Here is a 22,111-nt window from a genome sequence, read left to right on the forward strand (position 1 = left end):
CCATATCATCTACACAACCAACAGTGCAATTCACTAAGTGTTCCACTTTAATAGCTGGAGAAATATTCTTGTTTTGAGGGGGAGAACAAACTACTTCTGTATGGTTTAACTTTCAGGCTCACCTGGTGGCAGCATTTGAGCAGAGCCTGGGGAACATGACGATCAGACTGCAGAGCCTGACCATGACAGCAGAACAAAAGGCAAGCTTGAAAAGTATTTTGGGAAGTCTTAACTTCTGTTTCCATCATTGTTGCTCATGCTCCTTCTGTAGTTGTGGGCGGGGGGTGGAAATCACATATGCCATTTGCCTTAGTTTCCTCAATTATGGTGTGACAGAGTGAAATGTAATAAAAATTTTGTATAAAATACTCATTTTCCGCACTGGGATGTTGTGGCAACTGATCAGATTAGTCCTATAAATTGTTGCTTTGTAAACAAATCTTCAGTATTGCATATTTTTGTAATAAATTTCTTCATGATACATCCACACATGTGCATGTTTAAGAGAAACACCAAGAACAATCTTTGCAAGACAGGCAGCATTGTGGTTTTGGACAGTATACTTTAATATACATTATTTCTGTATTCCAGAGCATGTACATTTTTTTGCATGGTAATAACCAAGCTGTTTTGCAGTTTATTGAGGTGTCCTTCCCCAGGTATAGCAAACCTCATTTTCATCTCCTTGTACATATATATTCCATAAATTCTCTATCAACTACCAGTGCTCAGACTGAAATGTGATTTCTTGGAAGCAGTTAGATAGTATCTGCATTTTCCAATGTATCACCTTTTTTTTTTTTCTTATTAAAGGACTCAGAACTCTACCAATGCTTAGATTGAAATGTGGTTTCCTGGGAGGAGTTAGATACTATCTGAATTTTCCAATGTATCACCTTTTTTTTTTTCTTATTAAAGGACTCAGAACTGAACGAGTTAAGGAAGACAATTGAACTACTGAAGAAGCAAAATGCTGCTGCCCAGGCTGCCATCAATGGAGTCATCAACACACCTGAGCTCAACTGCAAAGGTGAGAAGGCAGCACTACATTTAGCAACTATACAGTGCTCATGAGACTTTAGACCTCTTGGTAATATCTGATGTAACTGTTGGAGATCAGCTTTGTCTCACGATCATGCTCTAGTTACTTGTTTTGGTATCATGTGGGGATTTGAAAGGGGTATCTGTGTAAATAGCGTGTTCTGCAGAAGCATATGGATGTGTTAGATACAAGAAGGTGTTTGAACAAAGCTTTTCCACCTTCAGTGTGAGCTCACTGAATTTACTGTAAATATTTAGTAATTTAGTAATTAGTAAATTATTATATATTATATATTTAGTAATCATTTAGTAATTTAGTATTTATTATATATTTAGTAATTTAGTAATCTAGACACTGATGTGAAGCAGCAGGGAGCAGAGATCCCCATTTCAGAGCTGTCAGGCACTTGGCTTTACTTTCTTCAGCATTTTCAGTAATTTCCGATATTAAGTCTGAATGTAGTCCTGTCTTATCTCACTTCTCTTACTTATCCCAGTAATTTCCACTTCTATGAAATTTCTTACACAATTTTGACACCGCCTTCATTCGTATTCAGGACCTGGAGCTGCTCAACCCTCAGACCTGCGGATCCGAAGGCAGCACTCATCAGATAGCGTCTCCAGTATTAACAGTGCTACCAGTCACTCCAGTGTGGGAAGCAACATCGAGAGTGATTCAAAGAAAAAGAAGAGGAAGAACTGGGTGAGTGTAATTTAACAGATTGTGTGAGGTTTCTATAAAATTGTCAGAACATGCTCGGTGAAATCGAGCCGCTCAGCTCCTCCTTCCTCCCCTCTTGCAGCAGGTCAGCACAAGGACTATGTGCTGTTTAAATCCTGTGTAAACTCTCTTTTGAAGGCTTAATTGAGTTGTAAGTGATGTATATGCTCGTGTTGACTCTGCATAGGATTGAATTTTAGCTTAACAACCAAAAGGCCAGTCTTAAATTAGAAAGGGCTGTCAAAGATCAGTTCTGGCTAAAAGTAGGGTGTCCAACCCTCAGGGAAAACTCAACGTCTGTCAGTAAAGTAAAACAAATCCACAATGAGAGATCATTTTTAACTTCTTTTTTTTCTTTTAAGTTAACATGTTAAACAGTTTGAGAACTGTTTTGAACATTACCATGGAGTTTTACAACAAAACAATACCAGTCTTTAAAAATTTATCGTGATGGACATTTATTTTGCAAGATATTGCAATACTCACCTTTCATTTCCCATTTTTCCTTCTTTGCTCATCATGTACTGTGTACAAGGTACCCTATACTGGAGGAAAGGTACATTATATTAAACTCCATTTTCAATTAGACTATAACTGACTTAGTGACCTAGTCTGATGTAGTTGGGACTAAAGTCGCTAGATCCTTTATTGTAGCCAGTAAAGCACCTCTTCCTTCCCACTGCTTTTAAATCTCCCTGGATCTTTTGGGGTGTACAGATAAATCTGTATAGCTACAAAATGTGGTTTAAGATGGTAAAAGCTTGATTTGTATTTGCACAGTATCCTCTCAGAAATGTTTTATGGAGCTCCTGAACTGTAAGAAACAGATTCCTGAGCAGGTTCTTGGATTTATTTCTCTCTTAGCCCAGTGGTTTCATTCTGACATCTTGCCACCTCCTTCATAACAGCAATATTTCCACTCTGCTCCATAAATAATTGGTTGAATGGAAACAATGTCATCTCTGAATCCTTCTTGTGCTGGGTTATACATTAGTTATAGACAAAGTAAATTGCTGCAATTTTTAAATTGCTAGGAACTCTTAATTTGTGACACAAACCTTTTGTAATCATTAAGCCTTAGTTAAGATAAACACTTTTTAAGTTTTTGCTTTAGCTACTCTTCTTTGTTATTGTAACCTGGTAGATATTATCCTATATCAGCCTGCACTTCTCATTCATCAGATGACTATTTTTAAAGCAGGTTAAGGAAATATCTCCTTATTATAAAGTGAAATAAATAAAGTTTTTGTGGAGTAGAAGAAACAGGACAGTACTTTTATGTTGTTATTAAAAATTTCAAAATTACATCATTGCTGTAAAATGAAAATTGAAGATTAAATCATTAATTTACTGAGCAAATATATAAGTTGAGTCTGATTCACACGTTGTTTATTACACAAATACTGAGGAAGTTATCACCCAAGATCTTTTTGTTATATATAGAAACAATGCAGCTGCCCGTTCAGAGCTGAAACACCAGATTTTCAACATTTCTCACCACAGGAGTCTGTCTAGTTTAAAAATAACTTTCAGCTCATATTAAGCCAACCTGTTTACAACATGTAATTTATCATAGCGTTAAACAATGATCACAGAGTATCTTGAGTTGGAAGAGACCCATGAGGATCATCAAGTCCATCCACACAGGGCATCCTAGAAGTTAAACCATATATCTAAGAGCATTGTCCAAAAGGTTCTTGAACACTAACTGTTGAAATATAACTTTGGGATAACATCAATTTGATAACATGAATATTCATTTTTATTGTTTGGAAAATGGCAGTCACATTAAAAAGGTTATTTTAGTTGCAGGTAGGTAGAGGAGATTGTCTTTTCACCTGCTGAGATACCTGTTTGTGTGCAGAAGAATACAATATTGACTTGACTGTTAGCCAAAACATTCTGTCTGAGCCAAGGAGAAAATATAATTTAAATAGTTAAGAGATCTGGGTCTGGTGTCTCCCTCAAGTAATGCAAAAATGCCTGTATCTTGTTCAAAACCCCTGGTTTTGGACAATGCAGGGTTCCAGTTTTAAAGTAAACTATTGGCCTTTGTTGATTATTGGTCATGTTTGTCTTAGAAATCCAAAGCTTTCCTTGTCACTGGCTTTATCTGTTAAAATATGTCTTTTTTTCCTTCCCCCACTTCCTTTTGCTTGCGCTTCTTCCGGCAGGTTAATGAGGTAAGGAAGACCTACTTTAAAATATGCGATACAAAGCTAACCCAGCCGTCTAACCACTTCAGCATCATTAACCTTGTCTGAGCCACCTTACATTACAGCTGCAAGTTGCTCCAACATCGCCGTAAAGCTTGTTGCACTGAACAGAATTTGCTATAAAATAGTTATCTTAAAAACAGGAAGCGTTGATACCCAATTCTATTGACCTTATTAATCTCATAAAATAGTTAAGGAAAAAAAAAGCTTTTTTAATCTTTTTTTTACCCATGTTAAAATATATGTGAGTATGGCTGTATCATCTGGAGTATTTGCATGTTAGAGTTTTAATCCTGTGGCTTTTTTGCCTGGTTTCATCCTTAACGATGTGCCTACTGTTGTGGTCTTGTTTTTTCAGTTACGCAGCTCCTTCAAACAAGCTTTTGGTAAAAAGAAATCTCCCAAGTCAGCATCTTCTCATTCAGATATCGAGGAGATGACTGATTCTTCGTTACCTTCTTCACCCAAGCTACCACACCATAACTCTACTGTTGCAACACCATTGCTGAGAGCTTCCCATTCCAATACTCTGTAAGTGATTTTTTAATTTTAAGTAGGAAATGGAGTGGAAAGCATCTTGCTGCGTTGGTAGAGGAAAAGAGAAATATCAAGCTTTGGAGAGATCCAGTGTTTTCCATACGGGACATCTCTAGGCCACTTTCCAGAAAGAAGCAGGGATGCCCTTACGTGTTTTTGATAAAGTCCTTAACCCTGTCACACTGGCAAAAGAATGAGCAAAGATCACACTTGCAACTACTGCCTGTTTTGAATGTTCTGTAGTCAAAGGAGATTACAGGCAGAGGACAGAAAAGTAGAATTGATATATTCAGGGAAGTAAAGATACATAAACTGACTCCCAACCCAGGACCTTTGCATTAGGACACCAAAAATCATTCCATCGTTACTGTAGTATAATATAATATAAAATAATATTTCCTTAGGGTGCTTTCTCAGCAAAACATACTGAGTATGAAGAGTATTTATAACCAGGGTGACCTTGGAGTGCAGAATTAATTGCATCTCTTGCTGTTAATGAAGCACGCCAGGCCGAGTCTGGGATTTTGTTTTCTCTGTTGGCTAAAGACAGTCCGTATTGTACTAATCTGCAATGATGTGTTCCCAATTAAGCTGACAAATTCAGATAAAGGTAATGATTTACTGGAAGTCAAACAGCATGGTTTAGTGATACAGCTGGACTCATCTAACGGCTTGTACCTGATGAATGGAGATGATCCGCTCCTTGTGTCTTCTGTACCTCCCCAGCCACCTGTGCCTGGTTGTTCCCTTGTCCTGGCTCTGTTACTGATCAGACAGCTCCACTGAGCCCATGCAACATGCTAAATTATGTGAGAGAGAATTTGACAGAAACGTGACCAGTTTCTTCCCCAGGTTGCTGGGTTGGCTCAGCTCAGGGCTCCGATCAGACTCTGATGAGTGCCAGAGCTGCGTAAGCATAGGGACATGACAGCGGCGTGACCAGGAGCAGGCTGGGGAAGAGGAGTGAGAAACAAAAGTGTCCTTTGGGTAGCAGCAGGCTATTGTATGGTGGGCTCATCTGTAGGACCAAACCATAAGTGTTCTGCTTGTATGCATATGAGAATGAGATGTAGATTTTAAAGTCAGGACTTCAGCTCTACTGCTTAACTCATTCTATGTTCATGGGAAGGTCACAGGCAATCTTAATGCTTCGTTTTGACCACCTGTGAAATCAATAATTGTGTTACTGCACTGGTTTGAGTCTAAACTCACATTTTAGAATGTGCTTGGAGAACTTTGTGAATCAAATTTTCTGTTCATTCAATCAGTAGCTTCATCACTGGAGTAGGATAAATATGTACAGAAAGTTGTAAGAGGCAATATTGTGAAACATGTAATTTCCAGACAGCCTTACGACCTTGTAGATGTCATGCAAAGCTTCCAGCCTAATTTCAGATCAAATGCATTTGAGTAAATACTCAGACTTGAAGTTTTGCCCATCACTTGTTTTCACATGAAGAGGTGAAAACAATAGCAATAGTTTCCAACCTTATAATAACGTTGAAATGTTAGTAGCCAAAGATAATCCTCCGTGGTTTGTTTTTTTTTAAAAGCTTCTCCAGTCCCTTGAGCCTAACTCAGTGAGTTTCTGGTGACTACAGCAAATTGTGCTTTAGAAATCCAAGTCCAGCAAATTGTGAAACGATGATCCCATCTATTGTCCATCAAAATGTTGTGTGCATATGTCTCATCTTGACGTGAAAGCCAAAAGGCTGAACATGAGAAAAGAGTAAATACACAAACTGAGGGAAGGCAAGGGCACAAGTAAAATTTGTGTATTTTGGCTTACTGGCTTTTTGGTGGGGAAAATGTCTCTCATTAACCTGATTTAGGGAGAAATGAAATCTCCTGAAAGCATGCAGCTGTGGAGTTGATCTTTATATAGATACACTTACGAATGTGCTGAAATGTTACTCACACAGGATCTTTTTTTGTGGGAGGAGGGAAGGAGAACGCCACCAAAAATTTTTTAAGCATGAGTGCTTTAAAGCGAGCAGGAATTTATCACGCTTCAGTAGGTGTAGAGTTCTAAAGCCCTCCAGAACTGTTCAGGGAAACCCAGCTGTGCACACCTGGTGAGCTTTAAATCTGTCTGTAAACTCATCAATCTCCAACCAACTGCTGTTACTGCCTGCACCTCCTTAATTTATTTAGATTTTGGCTTTAGAAGTTTTCCTTTATGGCAACTACCATTAAAAAAATGAAGACTATCCAATAGTAGGTGACTTCCAGAATTCTGTTGCAGACGCTGATTAAAGAAAAATAACCCTCTGACATATTTATTTCACTAGTCTCTTAATGTTTCCATGACCTATTTAATATCTGATTTATGGTATCACTGATCCAATGAGACAAAACTGTTGCCTGCTTCCTGCAGAATAAAAGGGGTTTTTTTCCTCTTTTCCTAATAAATGATGGAGTAGCACAATTTGAACAGGAACAAATAGTCTCGTTCAATATCTATTTTTTTCAATCTTCTTCAGTATTTCTGAATGCACTGACAGTGAAGCTGAAACGGTCATGCAGCTACGAAATGAGCTAAGAGACAAGGAGATGAAGCTGACTGATATTCGTCTAGAAGCTCTTAGCTCCGCTCATCAGCTTGACCAGCTTCGGGAGGCGATGAACAGAATGCAGGTAAGAAAGAACCACCCCAAATATTGCAGTCTGTGTCGATATGCTAAAGATTGGCCAACCTGCCACATTGTAAAGATCTGAAAGAGGGTAAATTTGAAGGTTTTGAATGCTTACGAAAAGTTATGTCTAGCTTTGTGGCAGTGTTAAACCTTGTACCTTCATTAAAAGTCAGTTTGAACACATGAATTCTGCTGCCCTTAACTCTGCAGCTGAAACTGTTTCAACCCTAGAAACCTACAGGGAGATCGTTTCGTTGACTGTCAGCAGCCTCTTAAAATGCTGCCATGCTCTCTGCCTTCAAGTAGCTGCTTTTCAGTGTTTAGTGAATGCTTGCACATTTATGTTTTCTAGGATACTTTGAAAAGTTTCCGAAAAATAATCAATTTATTAAAATAAAAGTAAAATATTATGAAATTGGCATTTCTGCTAAACTAGTATTTATTCAGAAGTTAGTTATGTTGCTCTCTTTTAAGTGTACGTTTCCACTGTGCCTTCTAACTCCTGACTTGTCTTTTCAAGAGTGAGATTGAAAAATTAAAAGCAGAAAATGATCGTCTGAAATCTGAAAACCACGGCAGCTGCAGCAGGGCTCAGTCTCAGGTTTCTATTTCATCCTCTCCAAGACATTCAGTGGGTCTCTCTCAACACAGTTTGAACCTCACGGAGTCAACCAGTCTCGGTGAGTTTAATTAGAAAAGCAGTGGGCAGGTTTTATCCTGCACTTGGAAGATTTGGTTTGGTTAGCCATGGAAAAATAAAAGCATGAAAATTATTAACAGTTGAGGTGTGGAAATATGTCAGGAGCTGGCACAAAGCCTTCTTTTAAAATGTCGTCATAGGTCTGCTACACCCTAGATTGGAGTTGTCCAATTATGACCTCAGCTGTGAAAAGTCATGTTTAAAGCCATTTAATGGTGTACATTTGTCAGGGGATATGTCACAGGAAGGAAAATACCAAGTAACTGACTAATAGTTTTCAATGACCTTCACTTTTTAAGGGTGATACTGATATTTGGTAGGCAAAGCATTAAACCTAGTTCTTGCATTTTACCTCTGGGCATGTGAAGCCCAGATGTGTTTGACTACAATAGGCGTGTTGGTGTAAACCAGAATAGTCTTCAGTGTTATTAAGACACAGCTGTGAACCTGTTGATGGTTTCTGTTCACAGATATGCTGTTAGATGACACTGGAGATGGCTCTGCACGGAAAGAAGGAGGCAGGCACGTCAAAATAGTTGTTAACTTTCAGGATGAGATGAAATGGAAGGAGGTGAGTTGTCTTTCAGCCCCGGCTTTGAAATATAAATGACTTTGGAATGGAGCAGAGAATCAAATCCAATTTGTTTTGGAGGCTTTTATTTGCAAATTATTATTTATTTATTTTCTCTGCAAAATAGTTCATTGGTGTATCACTAGTGATAGCCAAGACACTAAGGCCCAGCTTCCTTGGAACTGCTCAGAGCCAACACCACCAGTTCAGGTTGACTCATGGACTCACCTGCAATAGTTTTTTATTTTACAGTTTCTTGTTGGTGCCATCAGCACTGGCCATGAAGCACGTTGATAACACAGGATTGCTAGACAAGACCATGTGTCAGTGGTGTTGGTCATAACATTACAATTCAAGCTTTTCAGTAGTATCTCTGAAAACCAGGCCAATCTTTTGCTGTCAAGGAGGTTAGCAGACTAGTCTGCACCTTGGAATAACATCTGTTGAAGACTGATATGTTAAAAGCTGCAGAAAGATCTTGGGCCTTTCTGTTAAACTTCAATAAAATTTTAACTAATAATGGAAACAATATTCTGCAAGAACTTAATGGATCCAAACTGAGAGATCTCATTCTAGTCTAAGTTGTCCTCTCTGGTACAAGTTTCCCATTTTGAATGACATCTTTCAGATATTCTCCATTCTCAAGTAATTGAAAGAATCCTATATACCCAAATAAATGTCAGATGTAAAATTGTAGCCCACCTCATGTGTGTAATGCATGCATGAATGTGCTACACAATCTTTACCAAGCACTGACCTTGCCATTTCACATTATGAGTACCAATAAAAGAGTAGTTAAGAAATAATTTGATGTCTCTTGTAAGGGGGGGGGGACAACAAAAATTTGAATAATTATAAATAAAATGGACTAAGCAGATATTTCCACTAAATACCAATTTGGCATGAATAAATTGCAGCCCTGGATAAGCAAATGAACAATGAAATGATATTGCTGATTCTGTTGGACTCCACTGTGCTCACAGTAAAATTACCACGTGGAAATGATTCCTTACATTTTAGTTGAACTTGAAGTCTTATGATAGAAATTAGTTTTTCTTCAGTGAATGTTTCACAGTGAGTGCAGCTATAGAAGAATAAAAAAATGAGTTGTGTTCTGTTTTTTAATCTACCTTAGAAATCAGAAACAAAATTATCAACTAAAGTGCTGAGATATAACAAACATAACCCACCAGTTGCTGTATATACATACATATAAAAAACTCTCTCTACATCTAACTATATATACATGTAACCATGTATCATTTATATATATATTTAGATTTCTGTGTCCATGGCACCATTTCTAGAAGTAAATAGAATAAACTTTGCAAATGCAGAATATTTTATTGTGAAGTCATGGAAAAATGACTGCCATGAACTTTTCTGCCTCGAATTTTCCTAAGAGTCTTTCTGTCTTATTGCTAAGCTGGAATGTTCTCAGAGGTTTTTTAATTGTTCGTGGCCTGATTAATAAATATCTTTTACTTAACATCAGTACCACTTAAGTATTCTTTAGATTTGTGACTCCAACAGTGTAGAAAATGTTTTAGAAGAAAAGAAGGATTTCATCTAGTGTTCAGAATTCACCATATAGCGTGGTAAAGATGCTTCATAATTTAAAAAAAAGTAAAAAAAATAAAGCCAGCATTTTAATTATATTAAACAAACTTGTCTGATACAGTTAGGATTTGCTTAAATTCACATTTCTATGCATTTAGGATTCGAGGCCTCGCACCTTCCTCATAGGCTGCATCGGAGTCAGCGGCAAGACCAAGTGGGATGTTCTGGATGGGGTTGTAAGACGGTTGTTTAAGGTTAGTAGTACAGTTTGCTCTGTGCTTGAATTCTCCTGTTAGATTGTGATGGTACCGAGCAGTATTTAACTTGCTGTGATTATTACTATTCTAGCATAGAACCAAGTCACTGAGATTTTCAGTGCTGCCTAACTTTTGATGTCCCTCTTTCACCCTAGGAGTACATCATCCACGTGGATCCTGTGAGCCAGCTGGGACTGAATTCAGACAGTGTCCTGGGCTACAGCATTGGAGAAATCAAACGCACTAATAGTGCAGAGACACCTGAGCTGTTGCCCTGTGGCTATCTAGTTGGAGAAAACAACACTATTTCAGTTACCATCAAAGGTAATTATGTTTGACCTGTCTGTTGTAGTTCTCACTAGTTACAGTTTTATCAAAGCCTGCTGTGTCAAGAAACTTGGAGGGGTAGAAACTTTTTTATTGTGTTTCTTGTTCCCATCCCTGCCTTTTATTTACTGGTCCTTCTATTTTCCTTTGATAAAGACAGCACTTGGAGTATGCTAAGTCTATAAACTCAGCAAATTTTCAACCTGTAATAGCAGGAATAATGCCACACACAGCAGTTTTCTCCATATATTGATGCCTGGAGTTGTCCTGGAGAAGACCTCACACCACAAGGGACATAATGGAGTTGTTTGAACAGCAAAGTACCTTCTAAATTAATAAAGCCTCAGAATTTCATTACCTCTTTATAACAGCTATAGTTGTTACTTCCTTCATGCAGAGTAAAAAAATTCTTGATTTAAATTCCTTGATTGGTCTCGCTGAAAAGTCCCTCCTTAGACACCAAGTAAGGAGGGATCCCAGAATTCATGGGACAGATTAAAATCTGGATTTTTTTCAAAATGTATGGTTTTCAGAATTCTCATCAATTTCATTATATCATACTGATAATAATTGAATGCTTATATTTCTCATATGGTTTCTCAAGGAGCCATTTTTATATGAAAACTATACTATAAAACTAGATTTGAGGGAAAAAATCCTCAACTACTGCATTTTGAAGGTACATCAGTTTGCTCAAAGTTACCCCAGTGAAATCTCAAGCATAGATCTGCATACAGATGGTAGAGTATTTGAGGGCATTGCCAAACACTCTGCAACTCAACTTTGAAATTTGGCTGTGGCATTTGACTGGAAGTAGTTTGATTTTTTTGAATAGTAGTGTAAAAAATCACTTACCTTGGGTAGCAAATCAATGGGCAGGAAGACAAAATAAGCCATGAAATATCTCAATTTACTGAGACTTGATGTGAACCCAGGGTATTCTGCTTAGATAGAGTACATTGTCCAAGAGTAAATCCCAACTGATATATTGCTTAAGGTCTAGCTATCTCTGTAAAGCTGCAATCTGATTTCATACCGTCACTTCCAGTGACAAAAATGTAAACATTGGTATGTTATCAGTATCTCTCTCACAGCCAGTCCCAGGCTGGAAGCAAAACACAGCACAATTCTAGCTACTGAGAAAGAAAAAGAAAAGAAAAGAAACCCAGCTCTATTTCAGCTAAAAACCAGGACAAACTTGCTTTGGCTTGACTTGTACTTTGAAGGCTCATATGTGATAACAGTTTCCAACAAAACAGAAATATATTTAATCAATTTATGGAAAATCACTTGCATATACCTTTGAGATATAAAGCTGCCTATATAAATATTTAATATTCCAAGGAACCATTGAGGTGCAAACATTTCTCTGTGTGATCTGCCAACTTCCCTTTCTGCTGTTTATTTTGAAGCACTGTGTATTTTCCCCGAGCCAATTCTGCCTAAAGTGACTGCTGACGTTGCGTAAATGCTTATCAGTAGGAGTTTTATGTTAGAAGAGATAACTATCAGTATACAGAGAAGGAGTTTAATTACAAGGGTTTGGGAAAGTAGGGGGAGTTGATGATAACTGGGGTTTTTTTGGCTAGCAATTCAAAAGTAAACAGGTAAATTCTGGATGAATGCATACCCTGTGTGGTGAAATACTGCAAAATGGATGGTTTGTCTGTGAGAAATGTGGCCTGGAATCATTTGTACGGTAACTTTTATAGGGCCTTAGATGCTGTAGGATGCAGCTGAGTACTTTGAGGGTGGGGAGACCTGAAGGAGGATCCAGGCTAAGCCCACAGGTCACTTTTGCACTTGTTTTACCGCTTTTATGTGTGGTTCTCTCAACCATGGGGGATACTAGACTGGGGAAGGGATTTATCTCTGAAGTGAGAAACACCTCAGATCTAAATCTGTTGTTCCTTAGTGTTAATTTGGGGTTTTCTCCTACTTTTACTGGGCCCAGGTACATTCACAAAATCACATTTTTCAGTTCTCCGTTTTGACTCTATCTAGTCATTTCAACTAATCTTGATTTGTTCAAACTTCACTAATGAGATTGCTTTGTAGCATTACGGACACTCAGTTAAAAAAAGAACAAACAAAAAACAACCCACCTTTAAAAAAATGCAAGTAATTTGGATAAAAATTGTGAATCCCTCTAAATGAGGAATCTTTTTCTGTTGCAGGTATCTGCGAGAACAGTTTGGATGGTCTGGTGTTTGAATCACTGATCCCAAAGCCTATACTGCAGCGTTATGTCTCTCTCCTGATGGAACATAGACGGATTATTTTATCTGGCCCCAGTGGCACTGGTAAAACATACCTAGCAAACCGTCTGTCGGAGTATATGGTCCTTAGAGAGGGCAGGGAGTTGGCCGATGGCATTATCGCAACCTTCAACGTGGACCATAAATCCAGTAAGGTGAGGAAACAGAATCATCCTTGTACAATTAATGCTACTGTATATCGAAACTGAGAGACTCCTCCTTTATTAGTCCATCAGAGGCTGATTTTAAACTTATCTTTCTTTTTGAAGTGTTATGTTAATCCTGAAGGGAATAATATTTAAGACTTTCAGACCTGCAGATTCACCTGATTATGGACCTAAAATAGCAGGCTTCCAGGTGTATGTTTAAACACCTAAAGGTGTCGTGATTTTTCAAGTGGTTAGGAGCCTGAGAATTGCTGAGGAAGTTAAAACACCTGCATAAAATTCCCAGCAACTTGAGCAATCCCTGTTGCACGTGGGCTTTTTTCCAAAAACCTTCAAATGCATCTCTAGGCTGTCAAGAGTTTCTGCAGCTGCCAGTATCAGCAGTTGTAATCTGCATGTGCTGGGTTTGGGGTGACTGTTGTCCAGGCACATTCCTGCACTGGTAAGGCATGTCTCTGCTTTTTTATGTGCTGCTGGTTTTGCTGAATATACCTCCAGTGAATGTCTAGATTAAAGAGAAAAAAAAAAACACAACTGTGTATTTGATGGCCTTGGGCACATTTTCCCCTGGAGGAAAGGGATGGTTGAAATTGTGGTTGTAAACTGCTGGTATAATTTGAGATGTGCTGTGGAATAAATGTTTTAAAGCTGCTGAGAGCATTTCAACCACACCCAGTCACCGAGCAGCGACCCCACAAGGTTGTCCTTCTTTCACAGCAATACTGAAGGCATCCGAATTTGGCCTTTGCCAAGGGATGTGTTATTCCAGATTAATTTTATCAGCTGTATTTCGATAGACACACAGTTGTAAGAAGATGTAACAATGCAAAGTTTGGTTTGGTGTATGGAGAGTTGAACAAGTTCCTGAAAAGAAAGAAAACCACATTTCAGGTCTCTGAGTGTCAGCTTAGGATGGCACGAATTAAAGAACACAAACCAAATGACAGAATCTTAACCCCCTTTAGGCCCTTATCTTACACAGCATTTCTGATATAGTCTTTGAATCTTCGGTGTAACCTACAAAAGGAAAACTATTTTTTTGTTTTCTCAGGGAAAACGTGTGTGTTTGTAAGATGTTGGGCACTTTTGCTTCAGACTTCATTGCAAAGCCAGTAGTAGCTTATTTATCTTAATTGGATTTTCAAGGAATATGAAGAAAACACCCTTTTTTTGTCCTTTTCCTTTTTTTTTCTAAATTTTTAATTTTTTTATATATATATACTTTGCAGGAACTCCGCCAATACCTGTCCAACCTAGCAGACCAGTGTAACAGTGAAAACAACGCTGTGGATATGCCTCTTGTAATCATTTTGGATAATTTACATCATGTTAGCTCCCTAGGAGAGATCTTTAATGGACTTCTAAACTGCAAGTACCACAAATGGTAAAGAATTGATATCAGAACACATTCCAAATGTCAATACTGCAGTCAGACCACCCCACTTTTATTGAAAGATCCCGCTTTGAGATTTGTTTTGCTTTCAGAATTTGATGTTCTCAGAAGTCAGAATCTCAGCAGAGAATTTGGTTATAAGTAACTACAAAAACTTTCTTTGACAAAAGAGGTTTGAATAACCTTTTTTAATGTTGAGAGCTTACTAAAAAGTTGTTTTTAAAAATTTACAAGTACGATTTGCTTGATTTTTATTTTTCTTTTTTTTTTTTTTAATAGTCCGTATATTATTGGCACAATGAACCAAGCCACCTCCTCAACACCTAATCTTCAACTTCACCATAATTTCAGGTACTGTTTATTCATGTTTCTTGTTTATGTTTGTGGGCTGGCAAAAGAGTAATGGCTACTGAGTCATCTGAAATTGTTCTTATCGGCTGAAACAGCAAACTGAGAGAGAAATATCATTCACTACTAGTTGCTGCCCTAACACGCGTAGCTTTGTTATGATACTGTTATTAAAGTAACTGCAGTTCGTAAAACTTTTACTTTTCAGAGAATTGTTAAGCTATTTCATCTTCTAACAGATTTTAAAGAAGACTATATTTAGGCAAAGCAGATACTGAATGAGAAATAAGCTGAAACAATGCATAATACAAATGGTTTCATCTAGTGAACTAAGCATTCCAATATATTTTCTGCTAAGAAACAGATATGACTGAGATAACCCATTTTGATCATGATAATTATCTAGAAATAGTAGAAATTTAGTCCAGAATAGTTATGTTCAGTAGCATGACTGAGATATAATGGACATTTCTGCTGTTCTACCATAGATGGGTGCTATGTGCTAACCACACTGAGCCAGTCAAAGGCTTTCTCGGCCGTTTCTTGAGAAGAAAACTAATTGAAACAGAGATCAGTGGCAGGATGAGAAATGCAGAGCTGGTTAAAATTATTGATTGGATTCCCAAGGTCTGGCAACATCTGAACAAATTCTTGGAGGCTCACAGCTCTTCTGATGTTACTATTGGTAAGTGCTCTGCCCGTATGGCCAGGCATATGTAAATATATGTATTTTATTTCCTTGTACATCAGGTGCATCCTTGTACATTTCCTTGTGCTACGTCAGGTAAAAAAGGTTTCTTTAAAACCCTACTTTTAGATGACAATGTATTCCCAGGCAAAATGTGGAAGATGTTTCTGTACCTTTTTTCTTTTCATTTTTCCAAGAAAAAAAAGGGACTTCTTTCTAAGTCCTGGATACAAACTGTGTCATGAAATCTGGTTAATTGTTTTCACCTTGAAGGCTATAGTTTTTAAGTGGATTCAGAGAATTTTTGAATTCTCTAGCAATTCACCAGCTAACAACTTTTGTTCTCTTGTCCTTGGATTCTTTCTCCAGAGAACTGGAAGTTGTTGTTTGATCCTATTTTTGATGCGTACCATGATCGTGATTTGAGTGTAATATCTGAATTTCCCTCTCCAGGTCCACGGCTCTTCCTCTCCTGTCCAATAGATGTAGATGGTTCTAGAGTTTGGTTTACTGACTTGTGGAACTACTCCATCATCCCATATCTCCTGGAGGCAGTTAGAGAAGGGCTACAGGTAAGCAAGCAAACGTGGAAAATCATAAGTCTTGAACGGTGTCTGTTCAAAAGGCAACACAGCATCAGACAAAACTGAGTAACAGCAACGTTTTCTGTAGATAAAACTTTGCACACTAATAACTGCGTGTCTGTGAAAATGTCACCTAAATTGACCTTAATTTCGGGCAGAATTATTCTCTTCAAACTATTTTGAAATACAGAGTGGAAGCACTAAAAGTCCAGATTAGATATTTTGAAAAGTGTTTAGATGCCAAACTACTGACATTTTCAGTGAGGAGAGTTAGACACCCAAATATTTTTCAGTTATCTGTTCCAGAAGCACACCTTAACATTGTACTGTGCATTGCAATTTGGCAGTGCCTGGAGACCTCATTTTCTCTGAGATGACTGTGTTAAGCTCTTAGATGTGAGGAACATGATAGGTCCTGAAGTAGAACACACACAGAAACTTTGCTAGAAATAGAACAGGAGAACCATTTGACATAAAACTGCCTATAAAGGAAGGCAATGACAGCCAATAATCCTTTTGACGTAAAACAAGTGACAGGAGAGTGTGGAACTTTTGTTTCCTTCTGGAAAGGAGAAAACTGATATCACAGTGTTGCTTGGGCTCCATGTGCTGTGTTTTGAAGCTCTCCTATTGCCTGATCAGTAGGTGTGGAAAGCATTGAAAGATGAGGAACAGAAATTAAGAGAAAGAACAGCAGTTAATAAAACCATCTTTTTGCTGGCTTGTTTTGCCTGATATCTATGTCTTCCTGTAGGTTATCTGAATGGCTTGTGTTCCAAGTGTAAGGATTTCAGTTTCTCACTTCGTGCTGTGGATTCTGTATCCACTTCAGTCTCATTTCCTCAGATTCCACTAATACATTTCCTTTTAAATAATTTCTCAGTTTACTCTAGAATTTCTCTTTTATCGAGTCAGTGGATAAGAATAAGACTTCAGTACTTGATAGCCAGAGTTGTGCTAATTAACAAGCTAATGCTAGAAATGGATGTTTCATTTGGGGGCTATTTTTTGTCCCCACACCCACAAAAGCTCCTGAGAACATATCTTCTCTTATGAAATTGGCTGCCAGAAAGGAAGGGGTGGACTGCTGATTTCACTCTGATCTCTGTGGATCTAAACTGAACTATTTTTATATATCTGTTTCTCATTTAGAGAACTATTTTGGGTCAAAGACAAGCGAGCCAAATGGATCCTTACAATAATTGTTCCCATTGGAGCTGAGGTTTTTTTGTTCTTCAAAACAGGGATGTGGAAATTAGAGGGTTATAGAAAACCCCAGTTTTTCCTGCTTGGGTCTATCCTTACAGAATGCAGCACCAGCAAAAAGAGGACCCAAAATCCTTGCAGCTTCCTGCAATTGTCACCCATACTCCAGTCATTTCTTGGTGGTGCTTTGTAAAGCAACCTGTTAGATATTTGCCCCCTGAATTGCTCTGTAGAAAACATGCACATGGCAGGGATGGGCAGAACTGGTTGCTGTGGAAGGGAATAGTGAGTTAGTCATTCAGTCTCTCATCTGCTGATTTCATATATTGAAATGGGAATTCCACTTATTAGCTAAGTTTGAGACATGAGCTAGGATCTACACAGACCTTCTATGTCGCAAGGACCTGTGGAAAATATAAAATCCTCTCCACTTAGCAGCTGGCATGTATTGCTGTGAATTTGAGAACAAGATTAAAACAGGAAATCTGAGTTTCCACAGCTTGAAGACGTTATGCTGGGAAAATAATATAGTACAGCTGAAGGCTGAGGAGTGTTTGGGTTGCGGTGAGGCTGTGTTGAAGATGACCTAGCACCATCTGCTGGGCACCCTGCTCTGGGCTGGGACTCAGGTTTGCTCCAGAGTAAAGATGTTGGTATTTAGAGGTATTTAATACTTTGTGATACGTGCATGGCATTTGGCTGCTTTGGCAAAATTTGCATTCACATCTATCATCTGCATTTCACACACATTTAAGTTTCTTGCAACAGTTACAGGGAGGCTCTAGTAGAATCAATTAACACAGCTGAATTTTCGAAGGCTGTGAACTAGGTGGCATCATTTAGAATGAAAGCCGTTGTTATTCCATAATATTGCCTGGGAAGCTGTCAAAGCACCGTCCTGACAGCACTTACCTGATGGATACCTGCAGAAACACTCTGCTGCCATGCAGGGAGATCAGATTTGGGTTCATTACCATTATTAAGCAGAAGTAAACATTTTAAAGTCACTTGAGGCTGGTATTTATGCTTTTGAAAGTCATGTGGCATTAAAGTGAATTTATTATCTAATCAAGGCAAACTTGACTTGTCAGTGTTAGGTTAATGATTGGACTTGATGATCTTAAAGGTCTTCTCCAATCTGGGCAATCCTGTGAATATAACGAGAAGAATACGTTGGGATTCAGTAACAGTCTGTTGAAAACAGAAAAGGTTTTTCAAATAGAACTTGCTTACTTGAAATAGGAACCATGAACATTTCCAAATCCTGCTGGTACCTTTTCTGAGTTGCATATAAAGAAATTCCCCTGACCTTTTTGCTAAAAACCCTTTTGCTATGACATCCATCATTATTGCCTGATGACAGGTCTCACGTTTCCTCCAACACATTCCACTGACGGCGGTTTCCCGATGACAGCAAATGTAGATAAGGCAGCTGCTGGTGCCATCCGGTTGTCAACATTGACGGCCTCTTTTGTGTATTGACATTATTTAAGTTGACTTTATTAAGTGAGGTTATTTTCAGGTCTCCCTTTCTTCAACTGGTGCCAACAGAAGGACGCTGCAGTCTCAAACGAGGAGGTGGTCAGCCTCTTCTGAATCAGTTGCCATTAAAAATAGCTCAAACTCTGTGTGTCATTCGGGTAAGGGAAATCTCACTCGGTTTTGTTGAGCCCTGCTGAGTGTTTTCTGCAATCCAAGACTCATGGCACACTCATTTTGGTTAGGTAGGCTGAATGAAATGGTGGACTAATAGGAACGTTTTACGTGGTTTTATGTTTTTCCAGTTGTATGGGAGGAGAGCGCCCTGGGAAGATCCTGCCAAATGGGTAATGGACACCTACCCCTGGGCAGCCACCCCTCAGCACCATGAGTGGCCTCCTCTGCTGCAGTTGCGACCTGAAGATGTGGGCTTTGATGGCTACTCCATGTCACGGGAAGGCTCCACCAGCAAACAAGTGCCAGTGAGTGATGCTGAAGGAGATCCTTTGGTAAGCTCTCAGTTTTGAAACAGCAGAACCCATTTCATTCCCCTTGTTCCTAGGGATTAGAAACAGAAATAAAAAATTAAAGAGCAGTTGAAGGGTGTTTAAAAGTTTTAGAATGAGAAGACAATGTTTTAGAGGAAAGTCATCAAGTCAGCTCGGGGAATCCATTCACACAGAGAGCCCGAATGGTTTTGCAAGAAACAGCAGCAGAAGCTTTTCAGATTAATTTGTTGAGGATATTTTGAGGATTCATTTTTTGAGGAGTGACTGAGGATGTGTGTAATAAACTTAATTTCTACACTGTGAAATTAAATATGTAATCTCGTTACACATACTTGAGTAACACGGTTAAACCATTAAATTTAGCCATTTTACCACAATCACAAAATAGGCTTGTTGCTTTACTTCACATGGTTTTTAGAGCTGTATTCTTGACACCAAATGAAAATTGAGATTTTTCAAAGAGTATATGAACTAATAGTCTCCATGACTGGTGTCTAATTTATGAATCAGAAACAACATGCAAGCATATAGGGAAATGCTAACATGTATTTGTATAGAATGTATAAATTGAGCTTGAAAGTAACACTAAATACACATTTTTTTCCAGTGAGAAAGAATTATTGAAGCTGTTGTGCAAACTCTGAATGCCCTGAAGCTGTTCTGTTGAAGTGTACATTTTTCTGGACAGTTGAGAGTGTAGAATGTGTGTTACACTTTTCACTAGCTCATGTATACATATACAGATATCAAGCTAGATACTAGGACTTTTGGATTTGCCTCTCTTGACTGATCTGTCTGTATTTCCATGGGTCAGAGCAAGAGAGGGGTAAGATGCTTGTAGGATCCTGTCGAGTACGGCTGTGAACTAATCCCTTCCATCTTCTCATTTTCCCCTTTACTGGAAAAGCATACTTTTCATGCCTAACTTGCACACTGCTATAACATGTCCTCCAGTTAATTCCTCTTTTCAGAGACTTGGTATTAATTACACCAGTTGTCCCTTTCCTTTGTTACCCACTGGCAAAGTGAATGCCACGGTAGCTGTCATATGGAGTTGATACGCTTTCTACCTCAGAATACAAATAATCATGAACTCCTGTGCCTCTGCAGATGAACATGCTGATGAGACTGCAGGAAGCAGCCAACTACTCAAGTCCCCAGAGTTATGACAGTGACTCTAACAGCAACAGCCATCACGATGACATCCTTGATTCGTCTCTGGAGTCAACGCTGTGATTTTCCTCAGATAGAAATAGGTTGTTTCCATTATTGCTCTCCCACTTGGCAAGAACCCTGATCACAGACTCATGAGAAGATGATGTTCCTGGGCTGGGATCTCAGTATTAGAGCTACAAGAACAACAAGACACTTGGAGTCAGTCTTGAACCTGGGTGCAGGCAACCCAAGCAACCTTTGTATTGTTTTTCTTTTGATGATGATAACTGCACTATTCCTTTGTTTTCTTCTGTTTAGTTGCTGTAAGCTCTCATGCCTAAGATATTGAAGATGTTAAAAATAATAATCATTACTAAAAGTTGAAGGGGTCGGGGGGAACTTCACAGCTATGAAGCAAACAGCTTTGTGCCATGTACTGTCTGGAAGGAGAGGGTAGAGGAAATTTTTGCCTATGCTGCTTCTGACCAAACACATGTAGGTGAGGGCTGGACTTTTACCAATCAGCTTTGCAGATTAAACTCAGCTTCATATAGTTCTGGTGCTATAAACGATATCGCTTGCCTTGGTAATAATACTCAACAAAGGCAAAGCTGCAAAACAGGGAAGTTTGAATAAATACTAAAAAAGATAAAAGAGGAAAAAAAAGAAAAAGAAAAAAAGAAAAGCGCTGCTCTCCTTGCCAGTCTGAGACCTTGGCTTTCTTTCATTATGTGTTTATAAAGATTATATATATAAATATGAATATATAAAAATATATATACAGTCTGAACAAATCAGGTTTTTTTTCAAACACTGTGTAACAATCAATCCTACTACAAGTGAAAGATCAGGTGGCCCTTTGCTAGTCAGGGCCTGATTCTCTTCCCACTTACATCCACGTAACCAACTCTGTTGACTTCAGTGGCATTAACACCCGATTTCTTTACACTGGTGAGCACGAGTTTCCCTCCTCTGCAGAAGTCAGCAAAAGGGCCATGAAGTCCTGCAGCTCCCAAGGACCTTCGGCTGCGCACAGGCGTTGTGAGCCCTGTACGCAGAGGTGAGCTACACCCCTGAAGGGGTTAATTGGACTTTTCAGGTTTTAATTCTTGCCATGAAATGTTACAGCTGTTTTCTAAAAAACTTTGGGTTTTGTTCAGAGGTTTGTTTTTTTTTGTTCCAATCAGCACAACCATAAATGGGTTAATTAAAACTCAGCTCTGTGACAGTTCCAGTGCTACTCTGGTGACAACATTTACTTCCATGACTTTCCTTTTTAATTGAAAAATAAAATAAAAATAAAAATAGCAGTATTCAGGTCTGGAGAAAAAAAAAAAAGGGAGGAAGGTACTGTGTCTTTTAAATTTAGCTGGGCCATGCTTTTGAGTTTTGGCAGAGCTGTGAACCTGGTTTTATTTCTCCTCCTCTCTGAACGCACACACCTACACTATCAGTGTTAAGGCTTGTACTTGTGTTGGGGATCCAGAACACCTCCCAAAGAATTGCACTTTCCTTTTTACGGAAGCAGATGCTTAACACCACCATCACTACAACGTCAGCTGTACCTCAGCAAAGACACCACTCCTCAATCTTGATTTGTACTAGCCTTTCCAGCTATCTTTTGGTGCTGAATTTTAAAGCGATGCCTTATTTTGTACTAATTGTGTTTGATTAAATTAGTGCTGTATATTATGGGATTTTATTTAAAGAAACAGGGCTAAAGTCATCTCTTGGAATATCGTAAGTTGCTGTGAATAT

General features: G+C 38.5%; 1 protein-coding gene across 1 annotated transcript in view; it reads left to right on the forward strand.

The window, feature by feature from the left end:
- The window catches only part of LOC104530977 (neuron navigator 2-like), a 96,670-nt gene extending 75,937 nt beyond the window's left edge, over positions 1-20,733 (forward strand). Inside the window, 16 exon segments of the mRNA XM_010175725.1 lie at positions 117-200; positions 919-1,030; positions 1,599-1,744; positions 4,337-4,509; positions 6,999-7,152; positions 7,672-7,831; positions 8,322-8,422; positions 10,141-10,236; positions 10,395-10,563; positions 12,744-12,979; positions 14,221-14,375; positions 14,664-14,735; positions 15,221-15,417; positions 15,874-15,992; positions 18,995-19,198; positions 20,309-20,733. Coding sequence (XP_010174027.1) covers positions 117-200; positions 919-1,030; positions 1,599-1,744; positions 4,337-4,509; positions 6,999-7,152; positions 7,672-7,831; positions 8,322-8,422; positions 10,141-10,236; positions 10,395-10,563; positions 12,744-12,979; positions 14,221-14,375; positions 14,664-14,735; positions 15,221-15,417; positions 15,874-15,992; positions 18,995-19,198; positions 20,309-20,434 — 2,304 coding nt within the window. The 3' untranslated portion in view covers positions 20,435-20,733.
- The last annotated feature ends 1,378 nt before the right edge of the window (positions 20,734-22,111 follow it).

The sequence above is a fragment of the Antrostomus carolinensis genome, unplaced genomic scaffold (genome assembly GCF_000700745.2).
Source record: "Antrostomus carolinensis isolate BGI_N321 unplaced genomic scaffold, ASM70074v2 scaffold6549, whole genome shotgun sequence".
Taxonomy (NCBI): domain Eukaryota; kingdom Metazoa; phylum Chordata; class Aves; order Caprimulgiformes; family Caprimulgidae; genus Antrostomus; species Antrostomus carolinensis.